This window comes from Danio rerio, chromosome 20 (genome assembly GCF_052040795.2).
Source record: "Danio rerio strain M-AB ecotype USA chromosome 20, GRCz13ab, whole genome shotgun sequence".
Classification (NCBI taxonomy): Eukaryota; Metazoa; Chordata; class Actinopteri; order Cypriniformes; family Danionidae; genus Danio; species Danio rerio.
In genome coordinates this window covers 7,502,289-7,527,863 of record NC_141040.1, presented here as the reverse complement: position 1 = coordinate 7,527,863, position 25,575 = coordinate 7,502,289, and the positions used below count along the sequence as shown (strand labels likewise).

Genomic DNA, 25,575 nt, shown 5'->3' with positions numbered 1-25,575 from the left:
AAACATCTGAAACATCTATAAAATCAACATTTAAAAAAGGTTCTAAACAGTCTTACACTGCCTTACAATATATTTTATTGACTCCTGAAAAAAGTGTTGCTGTGAAAACCAGTACACCTTACCATGCTTTCCCACCATGTAGATAACAATGTCAATGCCTGCCCCTTTTAAAACCAACGAAAAGCTTTTTTGTTGTAACAAACCAGAGCTGTCAAGAGAAAAATCCCAGCACCACAACTGAAGTATTTTCTTCTTTTTCTTTTCTAATGCTGAACGAATAGTCCAGTACTCTATTTTAAATTACAAAAAAAATTATAGATAACATTCATTTTATCCATTAAAGCAGTATTGCTTAGAATGTGGGTTTGGTCTATTTACACATACAAACAGAAATCTGAAAAGAAATTCTAATGATTTCAATGGTGACTAAAAGGAAATGAGCAATACTGAAAAATACAAAGCGTACCAGTGGTAGCCAATGAGGCACAACACAACTTCCCAAAACATACTTTTATAGTTCGCTTAATCTGAAAAGTGATTTATGAGTTGTCTTTTATAGCATGTATTTTGGAGACAAAAACTGTCCGCCTTTCTTCATTATTTTGAGGTGACTGCACTTAAGGCAACTTAATTCTGGCAGTGTACAAACATTCTCATGTATCTGTTTCCTGCCGAAACAAATTTGCATATACTACACTGGAATGGCCTCAGGGCTACCTAAACTGCATTTTATCATAAACCCTCCTTTACAGAATAAAACACACTCAATGCATTCATACAGCAACAGACAACCAGCAAAACATGCAAAAAAATAACAAAAACAAAGTAATAAAAAAATACGCAAACAGTGCACTACGCATACAGAGAAGTAAACTCAAGGGCATTAAAACCAGTTTTTCAAGAATTCATTTGCGTACACTCTATGACCCAACATGTTGACAACATGATACTCTACTGATTTGCATTCAGGAGCTGCGCAAGACTTGATTTTTAAAACCCTAGACATTTTCACAACTGTTCATGTGCCGCCTGAGTGTTGCATTGTTACTTGACGCTTTGTGTTGTCACAACCTTCCTCTCCTGGACAACGACTTTATGCGATGAAGGATTTTGGGTAATCTTGACAGATGACCCACCAATGCCAACATCACCAATAAGGGATCCTGCGGTGGATGCCTTGCCCATTTGAAGCCCCCCCTGGACAACACTCGATCCCCCTTTATTCTCCACATAAAAGACATTTTGAGATCCGCCATGAGTGGAAATACCATTGTTGATTGATCCCTGAATCACCTGCCCCCCTTGTCCGTCCACAAACATCAGGCCCTGAGATCCAGCAACCCCTCTTTGAATAGTCCCCTGAAGGACTTGACCGCTCGTGGCACCTCCATCCACCAGGAGCAATTGTGATCCAGACAGATTACTTGTGTGCAGCATCCCATTGTTGAGCGCTTGAGCAGGTCCGCCACGGTCCACAAGCACCATTCTCTCACCTCTCGTCAGGGTATTTGCTGCTATATTGCCGCCCTGCACTACCATGCCCTCAGCAACTGGGCCACTGTTCAAAACATACATGCCCTGTGTCATGGCAGGTCTTTCTGCGACCAGTACTGTGCTTGGCTGCTGCTCGACCATGTAGTACATTGGCTGCGGTTGCACCAGAAGAGTTGGAGCTGGCTGGACACTCGTAATCATAGTGGGGCGGTTGTCTGTAACCAGCACGTTCTCCACACGAGTAGATGATGCTGTGGCCATGTTGGAAGCTACGTTTACTGTGTTAACTCTGTTAGTGGCAATATTCCCTGTATTTAAGATGTTGGTGGTTGAAGACACCACCTCGGAGCGGTCCACTACAGGTTTGGGAGGGGGAGGAAGAGGAGCTGGTGCAGGAGCTGGGATTTCAGTCTTTTTACCTCCACAAATGTCAGCGAGAGTGGTGAACTTTGGCCCAAGGTCATTCAGAAACTCTAGGTCATTTTGATCTTCGAGTAAGCTGCAGCAGCCAACTGAACCAACAGGAGAACCCTTCCCTTCATAATCATACACCATAGGGTCATCCTTTCCAAATCCGTCCACTACACGGCTTTTCTGTAAAACAGGTACAGCAGGACATTTATATCAGATCCAGATAGAAATACTTTATATAAACCTGCGTTATATGTGGCTGTGCACTAACCTGTGAATAGTATTCACACAGGTATCCATCAGATAATGCCATTCCGTCAAAATCTCCAGCCATATCTCTACTCGAATAGGCATTATTTCTCCCGATGGAGTTCATGTAGTCTAATTCCATTTCATTGTAGCCTCGGCCACCCATTGTGGAAGTGGACTCCAGGAAACCCGCAGCTCCTACTCCTGCTCCTACTCCTAATCCTAGTCCTGCAGAATGCATGGCACCCACAGCCATATAATCCTTTGTCATGAAACCCATCCCGTCAACATTGGAAGGAGGGCACATTAATGGAACATCCTGTTAAAGACAAAATGATTTACTTAAGATTTAGAAAAAACAACTTTTTTTTTACAACGTTTTAGGTTCAGTTGAATTGAACTCAAGCTTGTTTACCCAATTGGTAACCTAAACCCAGCTGAAGAGGTTGTCTCAGATACTTGGCTTACAAACAAACTATGGTACAGTTAAGTTCAGTAAATGTAAGCTGTGAAAATGATCCAACATCGATCAAGCACATAGACACGGCAGAAAGACCTGTGCCTTTAGAGTTCCTAGGGTCCTTGAGTTTTGCAGCCGTGAGGTCAGCCTTCCTCTAACCAATCCCAGCTCTATCTTTTATACAACTTTTATTTATGTGCAAATGGTCCCTTAAACTTACAGAAAGACTTTGTCAGTGGCAGGTCTTCAGAGCCCCTCAAAAGTGAGACGTACAAAGGGTGTATTCACATCAGCAAAGTCCAAACCAAACACAATTTCAGGTTTAAAATCAACATTGTGTTTGGTCTGTACTTTGCTGGTGTGAATACATCCTTTGTACGACTTGCAGTACTGTACTTGGTACTTTTTTATTCATACCCATACTAATAAATACTAATTGCGTCAATAGATCTGATACATGTTTGGATTCTGCTACAGTCAGCAAAAGCAGCTGTATCGTGATCAACAGACAAGGTATAGACGTTTCTCTCATTGTGAAATGTTTGTCCAAGTTTTTATAATCGAGTGTAAGTCTTGAGTATTGAGGAAAAAAAGATCAGTGTCACTTTACTGGTAGCCTTACTTCTTTATAGTTGGTTTATACAAGGCCAAAACACATGTGAAATGTGGAGTACATATAAAAGTAAACAGTGGAAAATCACCAATATTTTGTACTCATCAATTGGATGCTGTATTTCTTACCCTATCCTCTCCTTGGCCTTCAGTATTGGAAGAGATGAGATGCACTTTGGTTTCAAACGGCATGTCTGTGAAAGCTCCTGTCATTCCACACGTACAGAGCAGCAACAGAAGAGGGATGACTGTAACACAGAAGGATATTCCCATTTATTTTAGCAACATATAAACTAGGGGTGTAACGATATTACAAATCGAACTGAAATATTGCGATACGCAAACCACGATGCGTATCGCGAAACTCTCGTGGCCAAAATCGTACTCTCACGCCCCCTGCTGCCCATTGTTGAGGTTGACGTCACTTGTCTCTAACTAATTGAACCAATTTAAAACGCATCTTTATTTTATCACATTTGATTCAAATGTATTAGTAATGATGAGCTTTTGTTCTAAATATTAGATTTTAAAGTTAGTATTTTCCAAGTGCATGTCATGTGACTTGAGTGAGCGATAACACTTGGTCCCTACTGTATAAGCAGGATGGCTGCTTCGCATATATTGAGATTGCAGATCCCCCAGACACATTTTTCAGTCACCTGTGTGGGAACTTTTCTGTTTTCCAGTGGAGTACAGGAATATAATTTGTGATGTAGACAAAGCGCATGCCTATCTGTCTTAACTTTCACGAAACTTACTTATAAGAAATAACATTTAAAAAGTGTGGAATTTTCACAATGTAAGAGTGTAAGCAAAAGACTTACAACAGAACTGCCAGCAAAAGTATTTAATGTAAAAAGTGAAACCAGAACAATGCCCAAATATATACAAAAAAGATAAATATTTACAATAATAAAAAGAATATAATAAAGTAGTAAATTCAAACAAAGTATCAAACAAAAATTAGTTAAAGTCGAGTAAGGGGACGATAGTGAAGCCAAACAAAAGAAAAAAAATATAACAAAACAATTTTAACTCATGAATAACCCTTTACCCTGCAAAAAACTGATAAAAAAGAAAAGGTCTTATGCACCGTATTCTTCCCTATACTGAACTGTAGAATAAAATAAAAACAAAGATAACCTTCACTTAGGGTTGTAACGATATTAATTTTTTACGGTATGATAATCGTCTAAAACAATACCACGGTTTGACGGTTTCGCGGTATACGGTATTAAATAGTAATTCTCATAGCAAAGACCCTGAAAAGAATAAGAACACGTTTTCTGACTGAACAAAGGTTTTATTTCAACAAACTTTTGAAAGAACCATTTTAATAGAACTATAGAAGTCTTTTATAAAAACAAACTGAAATTTGTCTTTTAAGATTAGACAAAAATAAACTTAAACTGTCCTTCCTGATAAGCAGGATAAATGGGAGACCAAAAGTGCAATACCAAGTTTATGGCTGTAAACATGTATTTAAAGCGTTGTTTTATTCAGTCTAGGTTGTGATGAAGAAATGTAAGCATGTTGAGATTTTCAGGACTTAATCTTGACCGCTGAGGTGAGAGAATGTGTCCACTTGTACAATGAACAAATAAAAAAATAATAAATAATGTGTCAAAGTCCAAATAAACATGCTGCAAATCCTCAGTAAAAAATAGATATAAATATTTACTATACTATAAATAGTTACATAACGAAACTAGATTCAATATGGAACATCTTTAGGTTTTATGTGCCAGCATGGATATGGTTGTCGGTGGATATGGATTGGGATGTGGTTTTATGCAATGTGGTTGTATGCAAACAGCTGCACCTTCATTTGTGTCTTTTGTAAACAGCAAGAGCAGCAGTTCGTCTTTGCTGTGTCACTGTTTTGTCATGTTTCTGTGCTGCTGTGCATGCAAAAGTACTTAGTATGAGAATTATTTCATGCAAAACTTTTTTTTTTTTTTGCGTTTTATTTAGCCGCGCATAAATGTATGCCTATCTCTCATTCCTTGTTGTTAAAAAAGCTCAGTGTTGGTCCACAAACAAAAGTGCAACCTATGCTTATTGGTTGTGATATAGCAAGTTTGAACCAATCTGGGCATGGAGGAGGGACAATGCATCAATGTATCATGTCTGGTTTGTCCGGAGACACAGTGACGAGCGTTTCTTTGTCAAATCAGCGTTGTCAAATTTTGATGACGTAACCGCACTGATTCCGGAGCCTCTGAAAGTCCGCGAATGTTATGTGATACAGCACTGGAAAGCTGAGATGCTCTTCTTTATGCCAATCTTTGAATTGTATGAATCGGAACAGCGGATAAAAAGTTATTAAACATTTAAGAGCAATACTTATTTTTAGCCGCGGGCGGCTGTCTCGGTCTTTAAGGGTTAAAACCGTTGATATGCAATTGTTCATGGTATGATAATCGTGCACGTTCAAATCGTGGTAGACCGTCATACCGGTATATTGTGACAACCCTACCTTCACTTCTTACCTTATGTCTTTAATAATACATTTTCTATGTTTTTGCCAAACGGAAGTTGTATGACATCTTCCCTATCCAACTTACTCTGAGAAAAGAGTGAACTTGAGAAGGTGTATCTCAATATAACTGGAAAGAGACCAACCAACAAGTAACTAACAAATCAATCGAAATAAAATTGAACAAAAAACTAAAAAGTTCTCAATGTGGGCTAAACTAATGCAAAATAATTTTACCCAAACGAAAGTTAAGCAAAAACAATGAAAATCATAATCATCACAGCAAAATACACAAAAAACTAGATCAAAGGAAAAAGCATTCTCCTTCGCATTTTCTGACACCGTTTTTATAACCACCTCCAAAACGTGGCCAGCTGCGTTCGCTCCCACCGCGTGTTGTAAGAATGAACAAGACTCTCCTCGCAAGGCGCTGCCGTCGTGGAAATAAGCAACCTTTCTTTTCCCAGAACAAGAGCAGATTTTCCTCTTATGAATCCTCTAACTAGCGTTGTGCCGAAAGATGATAGTATCGTGTATCGACGATAGGCAAAAATATTGCCAAGAGCTGAAACCTATGACGATTTTAAAGACAATATTTAGCTTGTTTTGTAATAATGTAGACCTGGAGAGAGACCTGCAAATTTCAGTTGCAACCCTGACCAAACACACCTGTTTGTAATTATCAAGTGCTGCTTAAGGTACTATTAAATGGTTCAGGTGTGTTTGATTAGGGTTGGGACTGAATTCTGCAGGAAGGTAGCTCTCCAGGAACAGGGTTGGTGATCCCTGATGTAGACCTATTACATGTTTTAATTGCATTATTTAATAAAATGAATAGTACAATTAATTGTAATTATCATCATTAATAATAAATTAACTATAAATAATATGATAGCTTCAGCTGTTTACATCAACATCAACTGACTGACACTTTTGGATAAAAATTAATTACTTCGATTGCTCTCCTGCCCTCTCTTTCTGTCTCTCTCTGTCTCAGCAGCAGCTGTTGAAGAGCGAGCTGCACTTAAGGGCAGAGCCACATCTTAGAGCAAATTAGTTTGCAACTTTGTTGCATAAAAATTATGGACTAAATAGCAAAACTGTATTTTATTAACAAACATGTTAAATAAAACCATTTGTAAAAATGAAACAACTTAAAAAGAAAATGAAAGAACTCTGAAACCAGCTCAAATGTTCTGGGATAAGACGTGTTGCGGTTGTTGAACATTTGAGACTCCTTTAACAGCACTGCTGCATGATTCTCCCTTGCTTTCATAAAAAAAGTTATTTATCTTTTATATCCGTTATTAATAGCCTATTGAAGTTTTAAGGGGGCTTATAGACTATTTTTCAGTGCATACATTGACTGCTCCGCAAATGCGCGGAATATTCCTCTTATTTGTGCTTAATTCGATAGAATGATAAACACGGACATACGGATTTTTCAGAAAATAACCCATTTGTTTTATATTTATTTTTATAGCCTAAAATATATTTTATTTATTTATTTAAACTAGTCTATATGCAATTAAACCAATCTGTATTTAACCATTCGTTTTGGCAATAAAGAATTATTGAACAGATTATTAATAACTTATCAAAGAACATTTTACTGAGCTCTGTAAAAAGTTTTAGATTAAATAGGCCATTTTATATTAGAGCAATAGGCTAATGCAGACTCGCCGCAGCCATGTCTAAAATGAAACTCCTATCAGAAAACAATAAACGCATGCCAAGCACAACATTGGGTTAGATCTTAGCAAATACAAATGTGACACTGTTGATGATTTCTTTTGTGAATGATTAGACCTGAAGTCGCGCCACGCTCAACTGAACAAAAACATGCAAAACTTCACCGAACAGAAACGTGCGGGCACAAGACCTCCATCCTCCTCCCGTCTGAAAGGACCTAAATGCATCCTTGTTTCTTCCATGCAAAGATAAATATCATTTCATCTGCTTCCATCCATGTATATTATATCCATTTTATGGCAGTCCCGCAGGCCGAGGATAACGGCATGAACCCGAAGTCACCATCAAATCCTGTCCCGCGCCGCACTGTTCCATCGAGTCTTGTTTGATGTAATTTATGTCTCAAAGCCTATTTAGCTGTAAGACCGCAGTGATTTGCATTGGCTTGAATTATTATACAAAATCAAACGTTATGCAAATGCACTAGGTTATTAAATAAGTTTAAAAATTAGCCGAAAGGTTAATAAATATGTTTAGATATGGTTATATATATATGAAAACTTAAATGAACATCACTATGCCATGTGTGTTCAGAGATCAAGCCTCTCACCTGAAAATGTGGACATTATGGTGTTTTTGAAGATGAACTTAAAACTATTCCAAATGTTCTTGGAGAGGACAAGCCAGTTGATCTTTTAATAGTCTACACTGCAGTTATTTATTTAATTTTAGTTTTCTTAGTTAAGATGGCTGAACTAAAGAGAAGTGAAGTTTCATAAACTAATTTCAAGAGGAGTACGTGATATGATTAAGCACAACTGGCCGCTCATCTGTAATCAGTATTAATCCAATCAGAATGATCCTAGTTTACTATAAATAGATCATTTTCTCTCTAATGATCTATCTTCATCTTGGAAGAATCCCCCCTTCCACCCCATCTCCTCCCTTTCCTTCCTTTTCTACATGATTCTACATGACCTACATGATCTTGGATCTCCTGATATGCTATTGACCGGGCGGGAGCCCTGGCTCAAATATCTTCGAGCTCAGGGTTCTCTCCTGGGACAGCATGCCAAACCTGCTATAAATGCTAAGCATATTTAAGTGGGAACTCTTGAATTGTTTTTCTGACTAGTCTATATTGGAGGTATTAAAATTTTTTTTTGTTGTTGTTTACTCGAGTATCCTGACTGTACTAAAGATGTGATGACAAAGTTAATAAAAAAAGTTTAGTTGTTCTTGTTATTAAGTGAATCTATTGTTACTTAGCATTGCTGTTGAGATGAAATCAACCCTAACCGCACAGCAAACAGAAACTGAACCAAACTGTGGCTCCAAAACCGTGAACCGAACCGAACCGTGCCTTTGGTGTATGGTTACACCCCTAAAATAAACTATCAATCATGATCTACTTGTGAATATAGTAACTTACGCAATAATGCAAGAAGTCCAAGGAGGAGCAGGCCGATTCCTGCAGGTCCAAGCCTGGACCCCTTCTTCGCATCTCCTGTTGCGGTTCGATCACATCCACCCTGGTTTTTACATGTGCACACATCCACCTGCAGTTTCTGAGGTTCTGGACATTTCAATCCCTGCTGATCTGTGACTTCCACCATCAGCTCATGTGGTCCTGGCCATAGCTTTTCATGGGTCCTGAATATGGCTGTGGTGTCTAATAAGAAAAAGAACAGAAAATTTTAACCACTGCAGTGGTGACATCCTAATTGACAGATCTCTGAATAGTACTTCATATTTTGGACTTCTTGCAATAAATTGGACAAGGTACACAAAGGCCCAATTCTAATTCTACCCTTTGGCCCTACCCCTTGTTTTGTGCATTCACGTAAAGGGGTAGGGTTAACCCAGTCCTTTAGTTTAAAGGCATAGGGCTAAGGTTAAGGGCTAAATAGCCCTTGAAATGGAAATTTTCCAGGACCAAACTAGAAACCAAGGGAAATGTGAAAATTTCCCAAATTACACCAGCTACAATGGCTGCAGACTTGATTCAGGAGATGAATAAATGTAAGTATTTTTATTACTATTAAGAATTTTTACAACAAAGCATATATATATATATATATATATATATATATATATATATATATATATATATATATATATATATATATATTTATTTATTTATTTATTTATTTATTATTTTTTCTCCAAGGTTTTCACCTAGAACAGTAGAGATTAACACTGTGTTTTAAGGGGTCGTGATTAAAAAATAAAAGAGGGATTGGGCAAAAGTTTTTAAACACATCAATGCCTCCAAGTGGTAGAAATACACACACATAGCTTTAATAGTTGTACATACCATTCATATATTCAACTGTCCATTTCCCCGCAGTCCCTTCTGAAACAATATTGAAATCGAATGGAGCTCCATTGGGTGGTGCATCCTCATCTTTTGCAGTAACCAAGACCGCGTCCTTGTCAGTGCAAAGTGTCTGGACATTGCTTATCAAAGTGGGGCAGTGGTCATTAAAATCCTCCACCTGAATGGCAATGGTGCCTGTTGCAGTCTTCGAAGGCAAGTCTATAAGGAAAGAAAGTAATATATAAATGTATCAAAAATTAATTTTGTATATTATTTTTAATTAATGTGTTTTGCAAGTGTAGGAAAGAAACAAAAACCTAAACTAAATTCACAAATGAAAATTTATTTCATTATTATTATTAGTATTATTATTATGGCTTTATTGAACTATTGCAATATGTTACTTGACTGCACATCTGCAGAACTGCTGAACTGATTGAGACAAGTTCTGAAAGTTACTGTAAATGGAGGAAATGGGGGGTAAAGCAATACTACTAAACGTAACAAACTCTGTGAAACCATCGTGTAGTAGTTTAGCATAAAACAAAAAAAGTACTCTTGCTCATTTAGCCAGCTAGTTTTGAACTTCTAAAGTAAGATTACTTTGTGATGTAGTTATACTATTATAAAGCCAAAATTCGCCTTTAGAAAAGATAAACTACTCCAGCTCAATTCACTGTTTACACTTGCTGGAAATTTGGCACACTGAGGACATCTACTGGTTACAACCAGGCAACTACAATATGATTAACAAAGCCTTTGAATTTTAATTTCCTGTAATTTAAAACGATTTTAGAAATTAGATTAAAGTGCCATAGTATATAGACCATGTATTATCATGTACTTTATGTATTTTATATTTTTGACTTATATTAGCAGTGTGACCCTATTAGAATTGTGACCCTGGGAGACACAAAACCTGTCATAAGGGTCTTTTTTTCAAGTTTGAGTTAAATAAGCTGAATAAATAAGCTTTTCATTGATATATGGTTTGTTAGGATAAATTAGAGATAAAATTACGTGAAAATCTGGAATCTGAGTGTTCAAACTAATGAGAAAATCACCTTTAAAGTTGAACTAATTAAGTTCTTAGCAATGTGTGTTACTCAAATCATAAACTAAAGTTATGATATAATTGACCAAATATACTCATGGATTTATGGTTTTTGGCATAGAAGAAATATCAATACATTTGACTCATGCAACATGGTTTTGTGTAGGGCGATAAACGATATTATATAGAATCATAATAAAATTTCTGTAATGTAATGTGTCTTTATATAGCGCATTTATCATGTATGGCCATACACCCAAAGTGCTTCACAATCATTAAGGGGGGGGTCTCTCTTTCCACACCACCACCCATGTGCAGCATCTACCTGGAGGATGATGGATGGATGGGGTGGATGGGGAAGATTGGGAGGCCATGGTGGTTAAGGGCCGAGAGGGAATTTAGCCAGGACAGCGAGGTTACACCCCTACTTTTTACAAGAAGTGCCATTGGATTGTTAAGGAACAAAGAGTGTCAGGACCTCTGTTTATCATCTCATCCGAAAGATGGCACCCACTGACAGTAGTGTCCCCTTCACTTTTACTAGGGTATTACGACTCGCACAGACCACAGGTTGAGCGCCCCCTGCTGGCCTTACTAACACCACTTCCAACAGCAACCTAGTTTTACCATGTGGTCTCCCATCCAGGTACTGACCAGGCTCAGCCCTGGTTAGCTTAAGTGAGTAAACAGTCTGAGAGGGTGCTCGCTGCAGAGCCATTTGAGGAGAGCTGAGCTCTAGCGAGGGGGAGCATGAGCTTGCTCCTCCTCCTGTAAGCTGTTTTAATGCGTACACCAACCCCACCCCTAACCCTACCCCCAGTGACATCACTCGTAGAAGAAGTGCAAAAAAGGTGGAGCTCAAGCTTAAGCTCCCTCTAGCTGGAGCCCAGCTCTCCTCAAATGGCTCTGCAGCGAGCACCACTTGAAGAGTCTTGGGCTGCAGGGTGATATGGCTGTGGCAAAACCTTTGTCAGTAACAGTGATAACCTCAGGACTTTTTTTACTCTATATTGATCTAAGAGGGAACCACAGCAGAAAAGGGCAACAATGAAAATCTAGTGTGAATTTTGAGCCGCCAAAAAGGGTCGGCCACTAAAAATAGGTTATGTTATTTAATGAACCCTCTAATTTGTGGCTTCAGTCATACTCTTTTAAACCTGGAACATTAATAACTGATATCAAAATAAATATCTTTATTGTTTAATATGGAAAAGAATGAATCCAGATTGCATTTTTTGCCATTTCACCCAGCCCTAGTTTTATGGTTCTTCTAGGGTCACAATTCTGGCCAGAAAAATCCTAGTACTATCAAAGTTATTTGTAAATTAAATTACATTTCACACAGAGAAAACTTATGTAGAGATCACTGTATGATTATAAAAAATTTAATTATTGAGTGTTTTGGGAGAAACGGCTAAATAAGTGTAAAAAAACATGGTACCTATTAGGACTGCTGGGGCCCAGTGGCTGAAATTACCAAGAGCTCCCGATTACTAAATCAGGGTCTCTGCAGATATCATAATGTCAAATTTAAGACCTTTTACGACCTTTTTAAGACCATTAAGTATTCAATTTAAGACCTATATCGCAATATCAAACACACGAGAGAAAATGTAAAAGCACAAAATTAGGGGTAAAATAAAGTTATTTAAATTGAACAGTACTAAAGAGTGGTGAAATGCATCATTGAACTACAGAAAAAACAAACATCTTAATGCAGATTTATACTTTCACCTGGCACCGCATCACACAACTCACCAAACGGATTAAGGCTTTTAGACTTGACACGTTCACCATTGAGATATTTTTTTTAAATGACAGGGGGCGGTCCAAAAAAACTAAGTAAAATCAGACAAATAAAAAGATAAACATTATCATTGAAGATGTTTTTGGGGGCCTCTTTTTTGTTGTTTTAACAAACTTATCCCTCAGGTTTTTCCAAAGTTTTACAAAAACTTTCCTCCTTTCCCATGGCTGTTGCAATTTCTAGCCAATAATTATTAGTCATTCTGGCAAGCGGAAATGTAACTATGATAGAAAATAGGTAAAAACTTAATTAGGTATTATAGCTTACTGTACTATTCACTCTTCAAATAAATCCCACTATCAATCCCATTTTATCTCTAAAATAAAGTGAACTAGTGTCTGCTGTACAGTGTTTTGTAAAGTACAGTAAAGTACTTTAATTACTCTGTTGTGGTAATACTATAGTTACTATGGTAACACAACAAGTGTATTAAAAACAAACTACCCAGTGCTTTAGTGTTTTTTTAAATATAGGGTATATTTTTCTACAGTTCAACACTTTACTGTAGTAAAACTACACTGTATTTCATTTTATCAGTTCACTATTCTTAATACTACAGTATCCTGAAGCATCTCTGGAGAGCAAAAGCACGAAAGGAGTCTGACGGAGCGAGCAGATCATTCGCACGTGAGTAGCCAGTGTTTTGAGAGCTCGCAAGCAGTTTTGTCCATGAACAAAGGAAACCGGCGCGTGAGCAGAGATTCGCTCTCTCGTATTACAGCGGTCCCGACTTATAAAACTGCGCTTGTGACATTTGTCAGTGAAATAACGGCATACTCTGCCAGCCGAAATCATGTCAAAGCGAACTTCCGCAAACACAGCGATGATGTCACATTTTAATATCAGAAAGCTAATTGGCTATTGCAAGTTGACCTTTTTGTAGTTGTAATACCGCAAATTACAATCGGGCTAGTGAAATAAAGAACTACAACACCCCAAAAACCTAGCAACAACAACAAAAAGAATTTAAATGAGCATTAGATGTAGTGTTAAATGGACATCGCAAAAATAAGACCTGTGCAAAAATATTTAAGACCTAGAACAGCAAATTTAAGACTTTTTAAAGCCATAAATTTCTATTTCTTTTTTTCATTTAAGACTTTTTAACACTTTTTAAGACCCCGCGGGGACCCTGTAAATGCCTTCCTGGTTTTCAGTAACTTTTGATGATTGATGATAAGATAATGCCATCTTCAGGACAGGTCATCATGTGTTTGCATTATCTATTTTCATTAAATTAAACAAGCAGTACACTATAAATGATGCATTTTAATGCTGATTACAATCTATTGTTCTGTCAGTAAACAGACAACTTCCAAATCGAAAACAAAAACTATTATAGAAAAATGACACAATCTGCATCCCTGTATAATAACACATACTGAAATATTTTCCCTTTCCCCTAGAACTTGCCTTGGGTTATGCTGAGGACTTTGGCATAATAAGTGCCATTAACAAGATACTTGGACTCGCGGTCAGGAGCCTTGTTCATTCTAATGGCCCCAGTCTTCTCGTCGATGGTCAGCCAGTTATCAGGGTCAGACGATTTAATGTACCTATGGGAAAAGGGAACATATTAGTTCAGGTTCATTTCTCATTCTCTCAGAGCTGGTTATATGCAAAACATACTTGACGTTGGTTGCTTCCTTTCCTGTGTCTGTATCAATAGCGGGGTATCGAGCAATGATCTCAGTGCTGTCAAAAGCCTTGCCTTCTGAGATGGGAATGGCTTTTGTTCCTGGAAAGAACTTGGGACCTTCTGGCTGGTTTTTCACCTTTATGTTTACATTGTAGAGCGGAACGCCTGACGATGACCATGAACTGGCACCTGTACCACCTCCGCTGCCACTGGCGCCACCCATGGCTCCAGCTCCACCAGCAGCTCCACTTCCTGCACCACCACCACTGCCCCCAAAGCTGATAGTCGCTCCTTGTGATCCTCCACTCACAGATGGGTGAAAGGGGGCTTTGTTGGCTACACCGATGCCAAGGTTCAGATCTTTGACATCTTCATAATCAACCGCCTGCAGATAAAAACGGTTCAGAACTGTTAAATGCTACAGAACTTTGCGTCAGGGTTCTTTGTGTGTTGTTTTGTTTTGGACAAGTATGAGAATGAGAGTACATCAGAGTAGTTGGTGATTCATTCCACTACGGTAACCCCTGATAAATTAGGGACTAAGACAAAGGATAGTGAGTGAACAACATATTGATTGTTCAGCTGATTAAATACTTCAGAAAAAACTTTCAGTGGACAAAATGTTTATATATGTCTGTTTATATATTGTCCACCCTATACACAACTCCTCAACTTTCCTGACTTTGACTGTAATGCAATAATGTGCACCTTTTGTAAAGCTGTGTCGAAATGATAAATATTGGGAAAAGCACTATACATAAACTTGAACTGAATTGAACAAAATTACATGAAAAAGATCTAGTGTGATCTAGATAAAACGTTTGAGTACCAGTAATTTTAATGTAAATTGAATCTGTACAAATAATACCAATAACCAACTAAATTATTTGTAATTTTTTTTTTCAACTAAATGTTTTAGGACAAAAAAAATCATTCCGAAGTTCAGTGTATATAAAATTGAAGGCACAATTATTAGCAAAATTCATTAATTTTTAATTTGCCTTCGGCTTAGTCTCTTCTTGCTGTGAGGTGACATTGCTATAGGCTGATTATACTTTTGTCTGGCGCCACGTCGATGACCTCCGCTGACTGCGCGCGCACCTCACGAAACTGAAGAGGCTTTTATACTTGATGCATTCGCTGTTGTGATATTCTTTAAATTGACAGGGGGCCAGTCAAAAGAAGGAAACTGTCAAATCAGATGGATAAACAGAAATATGAAACTTTCGGAACTCAACATATCATTAATGACATTAAAGATTTTTTAACTAATTATTTTTAGAAATTATTTTAATGATTTGAAGATTTTTATAACCAGATTTTTTTTTTATCAAACTTTGATGCATTACTTGCTTTTCTTCATATCTCAGACAGTTCTACCTATTAAATTTGATTAAAATATTAATGGCAAATTAATATGATGTTTTTTGTTTTTATTTAGATTTATCTCACTCCATAATTCAGACATTACTGTCTGGTTAGTTTCTGTTTTCTGTTTTATGCTAAAAAGGCAATAATGGCCATCCATTCCTGACCATTATCACCAATAAAGCCTGGAAAAACAGAGCATCAGTATATTGTACACTGATAGGTTCAAATATTCTCTTCCAGTTATTAAAGAAATAATTTGTTCCTTCATTTTAGTTTTGTAACTATTCAATTGTTTACATTTAAAATTGTAATATATACATCAGTGTAAAACCAATGAATGGTGTAAAACATATTCTGTAATTGTTTATTAAAATCACCTGGGTCTCCACTTTTGCCTTTTTGGCTTTAACAATCTTATCCCTAACAATCTAAACCTTTTAAGAAAAACTTTACTCCTTTCCCACAGTTTGTCTAGCCAACAAATATTTATTATATAACAAATATTATATTTATTATATATACATATATATATATATATATATATATATATATATATATATATATATATATATATATATATATATATATATATATATATATATATAACTGTTTAAAAAAAATGTGTGCACTCTGCCAGCTAAAATCATGTTTCGCACTCCCTAAGCGAACCTCCGCAAACACCAGGATGATGTCACATTTGCCGCGCGCACTCTAGCAAGCACACAGAGTACAAACCAGGCTTAACCACTGAGCCGCCATAACGCCCCTATTAGCACAATTATAAATTATTTTTCTCTTTAAAATTATTTCTATGACGTGATGTTTAAAAAAGTAAGGACATTTTTTTGAGTATTTCCTATATTGTTATTCTTTTCAGGAGAAAAGTTTAATTTCTTTTAGTTTGACTAGGATTAAAGCTGTATTTTCGAAAAAATTAATGTTCTGGAAGCCAGCTAGCGAATTGCTTTGGAGGTAAACCTCACTTCTCTGACCTCTAAAGGCGCTAGAGACGCTAGAGGCCATGGTCTTTAACCTCCTTGTCAGAGCAACAGACTCCTATACAAAATATCACTGGATTGTTCCCAGTTCAAACCGGGTTGGGTGCAGTAGGACTAGTGGGTTACATGTGGGGACTCGTCCAGATGAGAGTGATGTTTAGAGGGGGGTGAGTGTAATGGAGGCCAGCTAGCAAAGTGCTATGTAGGTAAACCACACTCCTCTGACCTCTAAAGGTGCTCTAGCGACAGACACTAGAGGCCATGGTCTTTAAACTCCTTGTCATAGCAACCGACTCCCATACAAAGAATCACTGGTTCGATCCCAGCTCAAACTGGGTTGGGTGCAGTAGAACCAATGGGTTACATTTATATTTTTAATAATTAAAATATTTGTATAATATAATTATATAATTGTTATATAATGCATAATTATTTTTTGATTGGCTACAGAATAAACTACTGTTGTGCTAACACTTGCCTAGTTAATACTAGTCAACCTAGTTTAGCCTTTAAATGTTCACCATACAAAAGAAAAACACAGGTTAGTGATGGGATTTTTTATAATTGAGGCACAACTTGCTGTGAATAAATAATTGTGTTCTGAAATTTGTACACATATTCATTAAGAACACATTTAATTCATGAGATGTCAAAATGTTTTGAAATCCGACCAACACTGGTATGAATACTGACATTTTTGTGTCATGCCAATCCAACTTACAACCATGCTAGGAAATATCAAGAAAGAAAAAAGCACAAAAAAACATCACACACCTTGTCTAGCATCAGGACCGCTTCATTAGTCTTTGGGTCCATGTGAATGCTGAAGTATCCAGCCTCATTGCCTGACGCAATATAACAATCACCTTCCCAGTTGTCCGTACCCTTAAGGTCCAGGTCACTAACTTTGAGCCTCATCACCTCCACTTTCTCTGTATTCTCTTCAATACTGGCCTCATACTATGGAGAAAAAAACATTACTGATACCACATATGCACTATAGCAACATAAAGTAATCTGCATGTAAAGGTAATATAGTTATTTGCTTACTGGGCCTCCCAATGTAGGCACGTTATCATTGACATCATTGATCTTGATGGTGACCGTCCCTGTGGCGGCATTGCCACCTGGGGCTCCATTCAGATCAGATGCTTTGACAAGCAGGACGTACTGATCAACAGTCTGAAAAAAAAAATGGAGTGTAAATACACAAGTGGAATTATTAAAATACTGCTTATTGTGTTCAACAAAGGCATCATATGTTCCAGCATCATCCATTTAAAACTGAAACAATAACAGCTTAAGTTGGCTAGAACATCTGGTACTAACACAAAAGACACTCGTACTTGCTGTTGTTAAAAAAAAAGCACCAGCGCAAATGTTATGTTGGATATCAGACACTCATACATTAACTGCCTCACCTCTCTATCCAGGTTAGGATTGGCAACAACCACTCTCCCGTTGTTTTCCACCCTGAACATTGACTGCCCTGCCGGCTGCTGGTCAACAATCTCATACTTGATCTGAGAGTTTGGGTTTCCTGGCTCATCAGCATCAAAGCAATTCAACCTCATCACTTCTGTGCCTGTGTAAACAAATGGTAAACTTAAAATTTTAACTTAAAACATGAAATCCCAACCTTGAGGAGCTTAATTTTTATTGGGTAATACATTTTTTTTAAAATGTATTAACTTAATGGTTTGCTTATTATCGTCACCATCATTATAATCATATTATCTTCATATTCAAATGATCAAGTATAGAATGATTTAGCACGTTGCTAACATGGTTTAACGCATTGCTAACATGTTAGATCATGTTTTTTTTCTGCATGAATTTGCTTGTGCTTATTGTTACCATCACAATTTTATCTCTATAATCGAAGGATTGGAGGAGGTTTTAAGTTTGTGGCTTACATGATTTAGCATGCTGCTAACATGGATTAACTCATTGCTAACGTGTTTGATTGTGTTTTTTGTATATTGTTAGCATGTTTCTAGCATTATTTAGCACTATGATTGACGTACTTTAGCACACTGCTAACATTTTGCATTGGATGCTAGCATCTTCATATTCAAATGATCAAGTAGACGATTAAAGTTTGTGACTAACTTGATTTAGCATGCTGTTACCAAGGTTTGACTCATTGCTCGATCATGGTTTTTGCATGATTTCACATGCCGTTTTCATGTGTCTAGCATTATTTAGCACTATGATTGACATGATTTACCACACTGCTAACATTTGGATCGGTTGCAAGCATCATTTAGCATGTTATCAATTAGTAACCTGATTTAACAACTGTTAACAAAGATTGATAACATGAATTAGCATGTTTGCTAACATATTATTGCATGTTTTGCATATTATTACATTTTTGCTTGTTGTAGCATTGGTTGCTAACATGATTTAGCCTATTGTTTAGATGTTACTACTTTTAAAATTATGTTTTACTAATTGCTACTGCAAAAAATGTACTGGTATTAGGATGCTGTTAGCATTTTTCTAGCATAATTTAGCTCCTTAATAGTTACGTTTATTACAAAAGATTTGGTTTCTTTTTTTTGTTGTAGGGGGTAACACCTGCAGGTCACATACCAACAGCACTGAGCTCATCCACAGCCCCAGGATTCATCACACCAAAAACAGGAGCATTGTCATTCTGGTCTTTCACTTTAATTCTCAGCCCGATGTCATTCTCTGCAATTGAGCCATCTGTGAACAAAGCTATGCCTGAAAGCTGCGGAGGTGAAGAAATTTATTAAAATTTTATAACCCTTGTGAATAAGCGTAGGTGTTAAAACCACGTTCATCATCATTATCATCATCATCATCATCAATTACTTACATTGTACTGTGAGATGGACTCTCTGTCAAGGATCCCTGTTATTCTTACATATCCAGTTTCAGGATTCACCACAAACAAATTGAACGGCTCCTGATCTGCACCTACGCCTCTCAGTGAGTACCTCAGATTTTTCATTTGAGCAACTTCCTTATCTGAGCGAATCTATATCAATTAGAAACGCATAAAATGAACATAACACACACCTGACACATGGAATAAAGCACTGCAAATATCATTTCTTGAGATTTTGCTGCATTAATTTGTAAATATTGTTGTAATACTGAGTTTATTCCTCAAATATGTTGTTTTATATGTCATTTCCTATTTTTGGGATGTACTTTATTATCATTTGCCTGTTCCATCACATGGCAATGAAGACATCACTTTGTATCAGCTGCTAAAATTGTAAATCACTGGTGTAAAGTACTTTAATTCTTTTTTATTTCTGTTTACTTCTGTTGAAATATGTATTCTTGTAAGCCCCTATTATTTAATATTGTTAAGGGATTAACAATGAACAGAAATGTGCTAAAGCCTTTATTGATCTCAAATAACATCAATTAATAGAAATACAACTACAATATTTGTTGTTAGTTCACATAAGTTTAGATCTTATTAACAAAAATGTGTTTGTAAATGTTAAATTAACCTGAACTAGGATTAATGGATGGTTTATAATTCTTTTTTCCTTATTAATGTTAAATAATCTATATCAGGGGTTCCCCGAACTTTTTCTTAGGAAGGGCCAAAATCCAAGCTTGATTGAGAGCTGTGGGCCAAAAGTAAATATAGCAAACTGTATCACATTAAAGTTGCCATGGGTAATTTCCTTATTTATTTCATAAGTTAAAAAAAAATAAATAGAAAAAAATACTCCAACCGTATTTACTAATGCTTTAGTTTTTTTGAAAATGTACATTAATTTAACAAACTTATTACAATGACACCATAAAAAAATACTTATAAAACACTGGAATTCAATACATTATACCCTAATACACTAGTCATGCTAAAACTGCCTTTGCCTTGATTTGCACGCTGATGTCTTCTGCTTTGAGTGACAGTACTGCATGTACATTTTTTTTTTTTTATCTGATTCATTTACAACATTTAATTGAAATATTTCATTTCAGTTTGCTTTTTTTTGTAGTTCAACGATAAAACAAGCAAATAAAAGTTTCTTTAAAAATAAAAAATGACAATCTCTGTTAAAGGCATTTACCAACCCTTCCCAATAATTTTCCCTCTGGCAGGCCAAATCAAAGGATACAAAGATACACAGGCCATAGTTTGGGCATCACTGATTTATATAATTAATGTTCTTTTTAAAAAAAAATTTAAGTATTGTGGTCAAGTAAACACTATCAGTAAAAGTCAAATATTTTTCTTACATTTTAAAATTTGTTTATATATGCTGAAAGTATGGAAGTACAGTAGTCTCACTTACCATCTGCAAATAAAAGGTCAAAATATGGGTTGAATAGTGTTCCGTTATCCGCAACACATAATATACTAATTATTATTATAAAGTTATTAAATAAAAAGTATTATTCTAACTTGTACTTATTAAAATATGCACAGTAACTCATTAAAAAAAGTTTAGTGTGCTTATTTTATGTTACTGTACTTTTGACTTATGAATGATATTTTAGTTTATGTCCTCTGTAAATCATGATAAGTCATTCTACAATACACTTTATTTATCAGAAACAAATGGAAATAAAATAAAACTATATTACATATTTGTTATTTTGATGTTGATCTATGACCAATGTATATAAATAATAATAATATTAGTAGTAGTAGTAAATGCTTAAATTAACACTAAAAAGAAAAAAGTATTTGTATAAGTAGTTAATATTGTCGAATGTGAACGAATTAAAGTTTTCCAAAATTCCTTGTTATGTTAGTGTTTTTGACACAGAGGCTCGACTTACTTTTGCAATGAAGTCTTTCTTGGTGTAATCTACGTTTTCCTCTAGGATCTGTGGAGGGACGATCCATTCTCTCTTCTGCCTGTGGAGGGCCACAGAGTGCTGCAATCTGGCTTCAGCCTCAAAGAAATGCTGAAATGACAGAAATGCATGTCAAGACACACTTGTTCTGGCAACATAGTTTGTTTTCTGAAATAGAACAGAACAAGGGAGACAGAAGTTTATTTTTTTATTTTTTTATTTTTTATTTTTTGCTTTCATTGCCCTGACTGGTATAAGAGCATTCTGATAAGTATGATCTGTGAATGATTCATGATAAGTGAGTCATTTATAAATGATCGAAACTCTGTGGTTGCACATTTGCATGAATGCATTGTTTGAGACCAAGATCATTCTGTCGAAATGTGCAGCATTTATTGTCTATGATAAAATGGTAACTGTTTTTTAGTAATATGTAAGTAGATGTAATAAAATAGTTACTAACTTTGCAAATAAAAAAAGTGTTGTGAGAATCTATAAACTTTAACTGTGTGAAGAAGGGTACACTTGGAATGACCCTATAATTAAAGGACATTCAAAAAAAATTCAATAAAAGATCTTGTTTTTTTGTGTTTAGAAGATATTAATAATTAAGTGATTTTACACAACACATAAACACAAACTAAATATTAAGTAACATTTTAAGACACAAAATAGTTTTTTTTTCTCCATTTCACCGATAAAAATGTTTCCAAACCAACATTTTCTTATCTCAGAGCAACACTGAAGTGTTACTCTATGAAACAAACTAGGTGGTTTTAATGTCATTTATTCACGACAGGCCTAAAGCAGCCAAGGTACCAGCTTAAAAACACACTCAGCAAAACAAATTTAGTTTGCTAAAGGTTATCTGAGAAATATTGAGCTATACTTTAGTAATATCTAACAGTAGTGTCCTCTCTGTATTCAGACTGTATTAATCCAAGTATATGTGTAAAATGACTTGACGGTAATAAACCTGAAAACATTTGGAACCACAGCAACAGGGCAGAAGTGATTACATTACTTCACTTCTAATTAAAAAAGATAAGATCAAGAAATATTTGGCAAAAGGAAAATGCATTCCGTTTAAAACCATGATAACCTTAATTAGACCACACACACATTCAAGATAAAGCACACACACACACACACACACACACACACACACAGTGACACAAAGTAAATAATTTCACAAATCTAAAATGTAATTTCTGGCTGGTGTTTTCATTACTTTTTGCTTCTTTCTGAAATCTTTATATAATTACAAAGTAAGGGATAATGCACATCTAAGCGGTTGTTTTCTCAAAATAATGCCCAACTGGCTTAACAGCATTTAGACATGTAGTGAAGTGTTGGTGTAAAAAACTGAATGGCTTTATTATATACTGTACTGACATACATTATCCTGCTTATTATATATCTACAGTACTTGTCACAAAAATAAACAGTTACACACAAAACCTTGATCTGAGCTATAATAATTTATCAATTCTTTTAAATGAGTGTAAAGCTTATACAGAAACAAAAATAGCTGAATAAAGTCTACACTAACCTGTATATTATTGAGTCCCTAGATTCAAACAATCAAAAACAGTGGCGTGAAAGATACACAGTAAAAAGTGCTTAGTTAACCAAAATCGATTTGTGTTGAGACAACATGAAGGAATTAATTATGTTAACTTATTGGTTTCACAATTTTAAGTGGATGGAACATAAAAAATAAGTAATTTGAACAAGCAGCAAAAATAATTTTATGAGTGTAAGCATATAAAAATTCTGCGGTCTACATTACTTCAGGTAAAATAATTTTCAGAGAAAGAACTCGTTAAGTAGGATCTGTTATTCAGATGAAATGAACTCGTTTTCATTTGAATGTGAGAAAGTATTTTTTTATGAAATGGTTGACATTACACTGCCAGAGGGTGGGGATTTCAACATGCCTGCAAATAAATAAAAACAGGCTATAGAGTCTTGCAGATCCAGCTCGACTGCTGTCTGTCTGTCACAGACAGGGCTTGTTCAAAAATGGCTTTCACAAAAAGGTTTAAAAAAAAAGAGGTTAAAAGGGTTTTTAAAAATCTTACTACTATCGTAAGTTGCTTAGGAATCTAAATATCTAAATTACAGATATTTCAGAAGCTTTCTTATTTAATTAACTGACCATTTATAAAGATTACTAATGCACTATTTTTTAGAAATTATATTTAAAATTTTAGAATTAGAATTTAAAAAGGCTGACCGACCAAAAACATCGTTGTTGTCTTAGATTGCAGATTAAAAAGTGACCACCAACAAGTTTCACTGCATTTTACTGACCACTTTGAATTTTACCACAGATTAAGTACATAATACATTCTAAAAATGTTATGTTCTATGAAAACTAAAATCAACTTTGATATAAAGAGAAGTTGAATACAAAGCCAAAAAAGTCCATACTGACTTAACGAACATACATATCGTTGATTTACATATTGAAAAAAAAATACTGTATAAACAAAAACATGCAGCTAAATAAACAAACATAAAAAAACATTAAATGAACTTTGACAGAAATGTAAATGTTCTAAACAACAAAAAGTTGTTATTACGACATAATACAATCTGTTGCATTGCCCTTTTTTACATTTAAGTGCCATGGGACTTTTGCATTTAAGGGCGGACAATTGAAGAGATTCCCTTCAGGCATTTCAGATCAGATACAAGCCCAATCATTTTTTTTTCACTCTGACTTTATTAACATAGGCTACATGTTGATTTACATACTGTGTCAAGAACACTACTATATAAACAAACAAAACAACAACAAAAATCTATCAAGTTAAATAATATGAATGCATATTTATATTCACATTAACAGAAACTTTTAAAATATTTATCAATATCATTTTATTTTAAATGTCATTTTATTTTTACTATAATTATGGGTGGAAAATAAAGGAGATTCCTCTCAAGCAGCTCAATAACTACAGTTTTCCACATTAACTTTATGAACATAAATGCTGCTGTTAAATTAGTTCCATTGATAGGCCGACCCATTAATGTAACGTTAGCTGAAGCTAAAATCTAAACCAACTGACAAAAAATGTACACTTTAAATGGATGTACAAAAGGTCGTGATTACGACATAACGATACCACTTTTTTTGTTTTACATATAAGTTAACGTTAGTTGCCAAAACAATTGGACAACTGGTGTTATTCCTCTTCGACATTTCACGGGTCAAGGACAGTCAGGAACTCAACTGACTTTTCCCACATAAATATTATTTAACGTTTGTAAGAATATATAAAAGTTATTAACACTTTGAAAGTACTAGACTGCTAAAAACCAACAACAAACAATACAGTTTCAGTTGAGAGCCATTACGACGATTTCGTTTAAAAAAAGATACTTTCGAAAGGCAGAATAACTAACATGGAGTACATGGGTATTTTGACTATCGAGAGATGTACGACAAACTTACCGACAATCCAAAACAAAGCAGGAACGCGACAACAGGTGAAACTCGCCGGGCCATGGCCGGATGAACACGATATTTCCTGATCACCTGAGCTCTGTTTCTGTTACCGGCCGCCGGTGGGAAACTCTCGGAAAATAAATCCGCTGAAACAGCCGTGCGTTCTGGACCTCCTTGACGAGCGATAATACGGATGAGATCGATCCCGAGTGCTTTAGACAAACTCCTTATTCATTGTTTCTCCCACACCCTCACCTTGCGGGTTAAAAAGGAGGACCGAGCGTCACAAATGGGTGTGTGTGTGAGAGCGTCTAAATGTATGTGTGTGAGTGTGTGTATGAGAGAGACAGCGAGAATACAGACAGACACAGTACCAAAAAAAAAGGAGAAAGGGGTGGGGAAAGTATAATTTTCACAATTACCTTTTATGTATCATGAACGGGTGGTGCTAAGGAAGTATTAGCATACATCCAGAATAGCAAACCTGAACCCTTATGTAGTGTTTTGTAACTAATTTTAAGACAAATTATGTCTCCAAGGTTTAATACATTGCATTTTGCCAACTCGAGTTGAAATAATGCAAAATTGAATAATAGTTTTTCACTCAATTGTTTTTCTATAAATTATTTTCTAAAGGCTACTAATTTCTTTACAGTGCAGAATAATAATAAAAAAACGCATGTAGATACACTGATATACTGATAAAAAAATAAAAAAATAAATATAGAA

At 35.7% G+C, this 25,575-nt stretch overlaps 2 protein-coding genes and 1 long non-coding RNA gene across 3 annotated transcripts in view; 1 reads left to right on the top strand and 2 right to left on the bottom strand.

The window, feature by feature from the left end:
* Window positions 1–730: 730 nt before the first annotated feature.
* dsg2.1 (desmoglein 2, tandem duplicate 1) lies at window positions 731–25,200 on the bottom strand. The gene is given in 14 exon segments (NM_001256637.1): window positions 731–2,088; window positions 2,177–2,473; window positions 3,356–3,474; window positions 8,830–9,069; window positions 9,715–9,936; window positions 13,992–14,134; window positions 14,208–14,602; window positions 17,361–17,546; window positions 17,637–17,768; window positions 18,008–18,171; window positions 19,185–19,326; window positions 19,435–19,596; window positions 21,372–21,500; window positions 24,853–25,200. Coding segments are annotated over 14 exon segments (3,429 nt in total). The 5' UTR covers window positions 24,907–25,200; the 3' UTR covers window positions 731–1,044.
* The window catches only part of tns3.2 (tensin 3, tandem duplicate 2), an 817,627-nt gene continuing 797,225 nt past the window's right edge, over window positions 5,174–25,575 (bottom strand). The window contains exon 18 of the transcript XR_015517992.1: window positions 5,174–5,705. The gene's annotated coding sequence lies outside the window, so the exon portion shown is untranslated. The remainder of the gene's footprint in view (window positions 5,706–25,575) is intronic.
* LOC147839016 (uncharacterized) lies at window positions 9,840–14,596 on the top strand. Its single transcript, XR_015518106.1, has 2 exons — window positions 9,840–11,460; window positions 11,700–14,596. It is a non-coding gene; the product is annotated as an uncharacterized LOC147839016 (long non-coding RNA).